Source organism: Boleophthalmus pectinirostris, unplaced genomic scaffold (assembly GCF_026225935.1).
Source record: "Boleophthalmus pectinirostris isolate CB_2022bp ecotype Guang Dong unplaced genomic scaffold, ASM2622593v1 HiC_scaffold_12, whole genome shotgun sequence".
Lineage (NCBI taxonomy): Eukaryota > Metazoa > Chordata > Actinopteri > Gobiiformes > Gobiidae > Boleophthalmus > Boleophthalmus pectinirostris.
In genome coordinates, this window is record NW_026571018.1 from 38,878,315 (window position 1) to 38,887,678 (window position 9,364).

A 9,364-nucleotide genomic window follows, 5' to 3' on the forward strand; every position below is an offset into this window, starting at 1 on the left:
ACATGAACACAACACACACAACACACACACATGAACACACAACACACACATGAACACACAACACACACATGAACACACAACACACACATGAACACACAACACACACACACACACACACACACATGAACAACACAATAAACACACATAAACACTTGGGCCCGTCCGATATGTTTTTTTAGCTGCTGATCGTCGATGTAACAAACAATCTTCTGCACTCAGACTTTCGAGGTAAATGTGTGCGCGGTGCTGTAATCATGTGTGTAAATGTGGATCTTTCACACATGAGTGCAGGTCCAGTCACATGTGCACACACTAGAGTCACTTCACACTAGAACAATGTAAGAAAACAGAGTGTTTATGTGAAAGAACTACAGCAGCGAAACAACCAGAAACAACCAGAAACAACCAGAAACAACGAGAACACTCACAGGCTCCTCTCAGATCACAAGACTCAACTGACAAGTGTCTTTAATCCTGACGCAAAACAATCGTATACAATATAATCCAGCATGTGGACAGCAGCTGTGTGTGTGTCTTTGGGACAGTCCTGTATTTGTGTCGTCTCGTCTTCGCTCTCACACTTTGATAAAAACAGCTGTAGTTTTGTTTTGTTTTTTTCTCGGCAGTGTTGTGGATCAGACACAAGAGTTTACAACAGTGTCTCAGTGTCGCGTTAAAGAAACGCTCAGATCACACTGGTGTAAACAAAAGGACATGAGTCATGTGACTCTCATGATTGTTCAGGGACAGTACGGCGTCACAGACACAAATAACTCCTCTGATAAATATTGATGTGGTGTCACATATGAGGACATTTATGTGTCTGTAAATGGGAATAAATGGACAGAATACAGAGAGTCTAAGTCTACGTTCAGACTGCAGGGCTTAATGCTCAATTCAGATTTTTTTGTGAAATCCGATGTTTTTTCGAGGTCGTTCACATTTCCTGTTAAATGTGACTTGTATGTGACTCCAGTGTGAACATTAAACGGCCCAAAAGTGTCTCACATGTGACACTGGAGACATGACGACGTCAACCGCAGCGAGCGTCTCTGTGTTTACAGAAGTTGTCCAAACATGGACGCAGCATCGAGCACCTGGAGATTTTAAAGTTCCTCTCGTACCGGAGCCAGAACATGAACAACTGACTTGTTTTAAGGAGGAGATTGAGAAGGAGAAGGACCAGGTTTTTGGTCGTGGTGTTTTGTGGGACAGAACGTTGAAAGGAACGTGTGGTTGTGGAGACGGAGCCAAGAGTGGTGAGTGGAGATGTGCTTCACTTCAGTCACACAGAGTTCATTAACAATTTTCGCCTACTTCAGCGCAGAATAGTGACGTTTGTGTCTTGTTGATAACGTGTAGGTGGATGAATGTGCTGAAGTCACATGTCAAAAGATCAGATATGTATCGGTTTTAGGAGCACATATCCAAGTGTCCTGGGTCACATTTGAAAAAATCGGATCTGTGTCATTAAAAGATCGGATACAGGAACATAGAAGCCAAAAAATCGGATTTGGTAACTTCAGGCTGCAGACTGAACAGAGCTTAAGATTCAGAACGAGGTAAACCTGCCCATGTGGACAGTCAACTCAGACCAACAAGATTTAGGCCGATACGTCTCCAAGTGCTCATATCGGACGATAATATCGGCCAACCGATATATCGGACGTGCCCTAATAAACAGCACAAAGAAAACACACAGAAACACAAACACATAAACAACACAACAAACAAAATGGCACACAAACAAACACACAAACACAGATCTAGATCTTAAAAACACTACAGTGTGTTCAGGTGCATGATGGGAGGTGTAGTGTAGTGTAGTGTGTGTGTGTGTGTGTGTGTGTGTGTGTGTGTGTGTGTGTGTGTGTGTGTGTGTGTGTGTGTGTGTGTTCACCTCTGCGGCGGATGGGTCCCACAGACAGGATGTGCTCCTTCTGCTCGCTGTTCTCTGAGTACATCCTCCGTTTGTGTGGACAGTTCTGCACACGACACGAACAATTTGTACATGAACAAGAGAAATCAGTGAAATCAGAGAAAATCAGAACTGTTCTTCAGGCTGTTCTTCTCAGATCTTAGACGTCGTTAGTGGGTAAATCTGAGCCAGTTTTCCCGACATCTTTTGTAAATGTGTTCCACTGCAACAGTCGGGGAAAATATGGACGTCCCAGAAAGTTTAGGCTCCGTTTATACGACGACGTCTGAACAGGAGACGTAAAAGCAGCGTCGCATCTTCACTTTTTACTCCACGTTTAGACAAGAGTTTTTGGGAGTAAATTTGCTGCATACGGTGACGCAAAAGTGTGTGGAATTTGATTGTGTATTCATGCCAGACGACTCGGTGGTGATGTTTGTGACGTAAACATGTACACGACCTGAGCACACGTGACCAGAGTTTTGCGTCTTGGGCAGTGTAAATGGAAACTCTACGCTGGAGCCTATTCAACTTTTCCACTCTGGAGGTGGTTTCAGATTTTTGTGTTTTTAAGCCCAAAAACGCCGTCACCGTCTAAACAAAAAAACACTTCCAATAAAATATTTTGTTGTTTTTACTTGACAAAATATTTTATTTACTCTTGTTCTCGTGTAAACAGACCCTAAATGTCCAACCGATTCAGTTTGTAGTGAACAAGCCCGAGTTTGTGTTTTTGCACTTTCTCAACTCATACTATAATACTCCCTACAACTGTACAACAACTCACACTTATGTAACTGATAATACTCCCTACAACTGTACAACAACTCACACTTATGTAACTAATAATACTCCCTACAACTGTACAACAACTCACACTTATGTCACAGATAATACTCCCTACAACTGTACAACAAGTCGCCCGTATGTAACTGATAATACTCCCTACAACTCTACAACAACTCACACTTATGTCACATATAATACTCCCTACAACTGTACAACAACTCACACTTCTGTAAGAGATAATACTCCCTACAACTCTACAACAACTCACACTTATGTCACATATAATACTCCCTACAACTGTACAACAACTCACCCTTATGTTAACAGATAATACTCCCTACATTAGTGTGTGTGTGGATGGTGATAATGTTGTGCGTTCAGTGTTGTGTGTTTATTGTTGTATGTTCAGTGTTGTGCGTTTAGCGTTGTGCGTTCAGTGTTGTGCGTTCAGTGTTGTGCGTTCAGCGTTGTGTGTTCAGTGTTGTGTGTTCAGCGTTGTGCGTTCAGCGTTGTGTGTTCAGTGTTGTGTGTTCAGTGTTGTGTGTGTCAGTGTGTGTGTTCGTGTTCAGTGTTGTGCGTTCAGTGTTGTGTAGCGTTGTGTGTTCAGTGTTGTGTGTTCAGTGTTGTGTGTTCAGTGTTGTTGTGTGTGCAGTCGTGTTGTGTGCGTTCAGTGTGTGTTCAGTGTTGTGCGTTCAGCGTTGTGTGTTCAGTGTTGTGTGTTCAGTGTTGTGTGTTCAGTGTTGTGTGTTCAGTGTTGTGTGTTCAGTCAGCGTTGTGTGTGTCAGTGTTGTTGAGTGTTGTGTGTTCGTTGTTGTGTTCGTGTTGTGTGTTCAGTGTGTGTGCGTAGTGTGTGCAGTTTGCGTTCGGCGTTGTGCGTCTGCCGTACCACTTTGCAGGCGTTGGTGTCGGAGTCGCACAGCGTCACGTCGCAGTGCAGATGAACCTCGTCGTAGTCGCCGATGAACTTGAAGACGGTGACGTGGAAGCGGCAGGTCAGGCCCACGCCGTTCTCCGCCATCCCGATGGTGCTGTCCTTCGTGTTCGGACACCTGCACGAAAACAAAAAAACAAAAAAACACTGCGATTTACAAACGTAGACCAGAGTCCCACGAACGGAAAACACGTTACACCTGAACTTTTGGTCTGTGGATGTTCAAAGTGTTTGTTGTTTCTGTTTCGGTCGGGGACAGTCCCTCGTAACAGTGCATAGATATAGAACAGTAGATGTCGCGTTCAGCTTCTAGGTGTTAATCTCGCCGCCATCTTGGTATGGGGGGTCCATGGTCTAAAATGTCACTGAACGTCATTTCACCAAAGCTTTTTCACAGTATCGAAGCAAAGATGCCAGATTTTTGTCCAAATGAGCAGGTAAAAAGATGTTTGGAGTAGAGCCCGACCGATATGGGCCCCTGTAGATATAATGGCTATCGGCCGATATGTTTTTCTGATATGGGCCGATATTTCACGTGGGCAGGTTATACCTCGTTATAAATCTTAGACTCTCTACATTCTGTTCATTTAATCCAATTTACAGACAGATAAATGTCCAAATATGTGCATCTGTGTTTATCTGTGGAGTCATTTGTCTGAGTGTGTCCGTACTGTCCCTGAACACACCACAGAGTCACGTCACTTCACTCACGTGTGTTTGTTTACACCCGCAGCCGTGCGCAACACTGAGATTATTTTCTTTTTAAGGACAATTGGTTTGAGTCTGGATTAAAAGGACATTTATTAGTTCAGACTTGTGATGTGGGAGGAGCCTGTGTGAGGCTGAGTGTTGGAAATATGTCGACTCTGAAGCTAGTTTAGGTTAGTGATTATCTGCTGTAGCTCCTGCACATAAACAGACTGTTTTCTATTGGTCTGTGACTGTATTGACCGTATATTTGTTACTGGACCAGCATTGATGTAAATGATGCTGTGAATAGACGTGTGAATGATCCACATTTACACATATAATTCATTACCGCGGTGCGCAGCATTTATGGCTAAAGGTTAATAGCGGTAGTTTCTTTACTCGCTAGTAGTGATGAGTCGGTCGCGAACGAAGCGGCTCTTAGATCCGGCTCTTTGAAGCGAACGACGGGAGCCTGATCCTTATTGGGAGCCGTGTTTTCTGTTTCTCTCACTTTTTTCCTCTTCACGCCGCGTTCAGACTCGTGGGAGTTTGACAGCGGCAGCGGCTCAAAACGAAACTTTCAGAAATCTGCGTGTGCATAGGATAGAAAAAACTTGCATATTTGTCTGTAGTTCAGCATAAAATGAATAAACCAGGATTAATCTTGGGGTTGAGAGACGGAGAGAGACAGAGACCGAGTCCCGACACTCAGTCCTTTTTCAGTCCTGGTTTAGTTCTGCTTTAGTCCTGCTGCCGATCACTAGTAGCTAGAATGTGATCTACTGTCTGTAAATATGACACAAAGAGGCAGAAGAACAATAAATGTTGCTTAAATAAACGCAATTTAAAATCCACTACAGCCAAACCTACGTTTTTTAAACAATTCAAGATTTACAGTGAATTTTTTCATCACTAAATATATCAGCGATTATATCGACAGCTCCAACTCCCATTATATCGGTTTCATATCGGCCACAACAAAATCCATATCGGTCGGGCTCTAGTTTGGAGAATACGACACACATTTACGCACACATTTTGACACGCAAACCTACAGCGCGGGACTTTCGGCCATCGTGAAAAACGTCTATTCTTAAAAGTTTCTCTAATTTCCTGCTCCTCGTGTGTGAGTTTAGTTGAGGTAAATGTAAGTGTGACAGTTAAACCCAGTTAAGACACAAAATAAAGGTTTATTCAAATTCAGTTTAAATTCAATTCAAATTCAAAAAAGGTTATTGTCAATTCTTCATACGAAACATATGAAAAATATAGATTGTTTTTTCTCATACCCGAGCGAATAAATAAATAACAATAATGTTTATATTGGTAATAAAGAGATTTAAATTCACAAAACTCAACAGAAGTGACAGAAAACTATTTTTACCACTGATCTCAGTCCACATCGTTCAGAAATTATTTGATTAAATCTGTTTTGAGGTGAATTCACTGCATTAGTGTAATAGACATTAGTGTCCACTAGAGGGCGAACTACAACAACTCTGTGTATGTGGAGAAACTTGTGTCTATAAAAATGTTATTTCTGAACATAAAAAATCCAAACCAACTCTGTTGTATAAAACATATCCACAGTTTTTGTTGGTACAAATTCTCAAATCTGTGGAAAAGTGAAGTGTGTCTTTTGTTGAAGCTGTAAATGAATCTTATGGAGAATGTTCTGTGTCCAGTCCCAACATGGCCGCCGCAGGTTCTGTTATTTCTATGCACTGTGTCACCGTGGTAACTGCTGAACAGTCCACCATAGACATGCATGCAGAACACCCCCAGCATGATGTCATTGTAAAGTATGACTTAAAGGTGCACTGTGTAACTTTTCAGGTGGAGGGTCCCTCACCTGCTTGTTTCTATGGAGACGTCATTGCTCTGCCTGGAATGTTCCACAGTGTGACTTTAAACAGCTCTACTTTACATGTATTCAATTACAGGTGGTTTTAGAGCTAAAAAATACCTAGAAAAAACAGGCAACTCACCCTTATGTAACAGATAATACTCCCTACAACTGTACAACTCACTCTTATGTAACAGATAATACTCCCTACAACTGTACAACTCACCCTTATGAGACAGATAATACTCCCTACAACTACTCCCTTACAACTGTACAACTCACTCTTATGTAACAGATAATACTCCCTACAACTGTACAACTCACCCTTATGTAACAGATAATACTCCCTACAACTGTACAGTACTGTGCTGGTGTAACAGGTTTGCCAAGTGTGACAGGTGTTACTGGTGTGTACAGGTGTGACGTGTGACAGGTGTGACGTGTGTGACAGGTGTGACAGGTGTGACAGGTGTGACAGGTGTGACGTGTGTGACAGGTGTGACAGGTGTGACGTGTGTGACAGGTGTGACGTGTATGACAGGTGTGACAGGTGTGTGTGACAGGTGTGACGTGTATGACAGGTGTGACAGGTGTGTGACAGTGTGTGTGTGTGTGACAGGTGTGTGTGACAGGTGTGACAGGTGTGACAGGTGTGACAGGTGTGACAGGTGTGACGTGTGTGACAGGTGTGACAGGTGTGACAAGTGTGATGTGACAGGTGTGACGTGTGTGACAGGTGTGACAGGTGTGACATGTGTGACAGGTGTGACAGTGTGTGACAGGTGTGACAGGTGTGAACAGGTGTGAGTGTGACAGGTGTGTGTGACGTGTGACAGGTGTGACAAGTGTGACAGGTGTGACGAGTGTGACGTGTGTGACAGGTGTGACAGGTGTGATGACAGGTGTGACGTGTGTGACAGGTGTGACGTGTGTGACAGGTGTGACAGGTGTGACAGGTATGACAGGTGTGACAGGTGTGACATGACAGTGTGTGTGACAGGTGTGATGACAGGTGTGACAGGTGTGACGTGTGTGTGTGACATGTGACAGGTGTGACGGTGTGACAGGTGTGACGTGTGTGACAGGTGTGACAGGTGTGATGTGTGACAGGTGTGACAGGTGTGACAGGTGTGACGACGTGTGACAGGTGTGACAGGTGTGACAGGTGTGACATGTGTGACAGGTGTGACGAGTGTGATGTACGTGTGTGACGTGTGACAGGTGTGACGGTGACAGGCGCGTGACAGGTGCGGCGGGCGTGACAGGTGCACAGGTGCGGCGGGCGTGACAGGTGCAGCGGGCGTGACAGGTGCGGCGGGCGTGACAGGTGCGGCGGGCGTACCCCCTCTCGATGATGATGTAGCGCAGCCGGTCGCCGCTGAAGCGCGACGGCGTGGCCCAGCACATGTTGACGATGAGGATGAGCTGGTTCTCGTCGGCTCCCTCCACGAACACGCCCACGTACAGGACGTCGCGGGTGCTCAGCACCACCTCAGCCCTCGCGGTACGGGTGACGGTACGAGCCGTTCTTGTACAGCGCCATTTTAGTGATGAAGTTTCCCTCCTGGGTCGGCAGCGTCAGGTTTATCACACTGGAAGAAAAGGAACAGATAATACTCCCTACAACTATAATACACCCTACAACTATAATACTCCCTATAACTGTACTACAACTCACCCTTATGTAACAGATAATACTCCCTACAACTATAATACTCCCTACAACTGTACTACAACTCACCCTTATGTAACAGATAATACTCCCTACAACTATAATACTCCCTATAACTATACTACAACTCACCCTTATGTAACAGATAATACTCCCTACAACTATAATACTCCCTATAACTGTACAACTCACCCGTATGTAACAGATAATACTCCCTACAACTGTACAACAACTCAACTTATGTAACAGATAATACTCCCTACAACTGTAATACTCCCTATAACTGTACTAAAACTCACCCTTATGGAACAGATAATACTCCCTACAACTGTACAACTCACCCTTATGTCACATATAATACTCCCTACAACTATAATACTCCCTATAACTGTACTACAACTCACCCTTATGGAACAGATAATACTCCCTACAACTGTACAACAACTACCTTATGAACAGATAATACTCCCTAAACTATACTCCCTTTACAACAATAACCTTATGTCACATATATACTCCTACAACTTACAACAACTTACCTGTACTCCCTTAAACAGATAATACTCCTACAACTGTACAACAACCCTTATGTACAACACAACAGATAATACTCCCTACAACTGTACAACTCACCCTTATGTAAGATAATACTCCCTACAACTGTACAACTCACCCTTAAACAGATGTACAGACATACTCCCTACAACTTGTGAAGATAATACTCCCTACGTACCTGAGCATGGGTCGGAGGACGGTCTCCAGGGAGATCTTCAGGTCCAGTTCGTAGGCGCAGGAAAACTCCACGTTGATGGTTTTGTCTCTGGTGATGACGTTTCCCGTGTTGTTGACGCTCTCGATCCACACCGTGTTCTTGTACATGATGTGAGTCCCGTTCGACTGAGCGCCCACGAGAACACAAGGAGAACACAAGAACACAAGGAGAACACAAGGAGAACACAAAGAGAACACATGAGAACACAAAGAGAACACAAGGAGAACACAAAGAGAACACATGAGAACACAAAGAGAGAACACATGAGAACACATGAGAACACAAAGAGACACAAACACAAGAGAGAAACACAAAAGAGAACACAAGAGAGAGAGAACACAAAGAGAACACAAGAGAACACACATGAGAACACAAGAGAACACAAAGAACACAAAGAGAACACATGAGAACACAAGAGAACACATGAGAACACAAAGAGAACACAAGAGATGAGAACACAAGAGAACACAAAGAGAACACAAGGAGAACACATGAGAACACAAAGAGAAACACGAGAACACAAGAAGAACACATGAGAACACAAAGAGAACACAAGGAGAACACAAGAGAACACAAAGAGAAACACACACAAAGAGAACACATGAGAGAGAACACAAAGAGAACACAAGACACAAAGAAACACACACAGAGAACCACAAGGAGAACACAAGAGAACACATGAGAACACAAAGAGAACACACATGAGAACACAAAGAGAACACAAGAGAACACACAAAGAGAACACA

At 43.6% G+C, this 9,364-nt stretch overlaps 2 protein-coding genes across 2 annotated transcripts in view; both read right to left on the reverse strand.

Annotated features, from left to right (window-relative positions):
• The window catches only part of LOC129407530 (CD5 antigen-like), a 303,815-nt gene that overhangs the window by 128,795 nt on the left and 165,656 nt on the right, over nucleotides 1–9,364 (reverse strand). The gene's annotated exons all lie outside the window — the stretch shown is intronic.
• Nucleotides 1–9,364, reverse strand: part of LOC110160399 (alpha-tectorin-like) — a 91,547-nt gene that overhangs the window by 5,952 nt on the left and 76,231 nt on the right. The window contains 5 exon segments of the mRNA XM_055148954.1: nucleotides 1,901–1,985; nucleotides 3,594–3,756; nucleotides 7,517–7,668; nucleotides 7,670–7,766; nucleotides 8,580–8,743. Coding sequence (XP_055004929.1) covers nucleotides 1,901–1,985; nucleotides 3,594–3,756; nucleotides 7,517–7,668; nucleotides 7,670–7,766; nucleotides 8,580–8,743 — 661 coding nt within the window.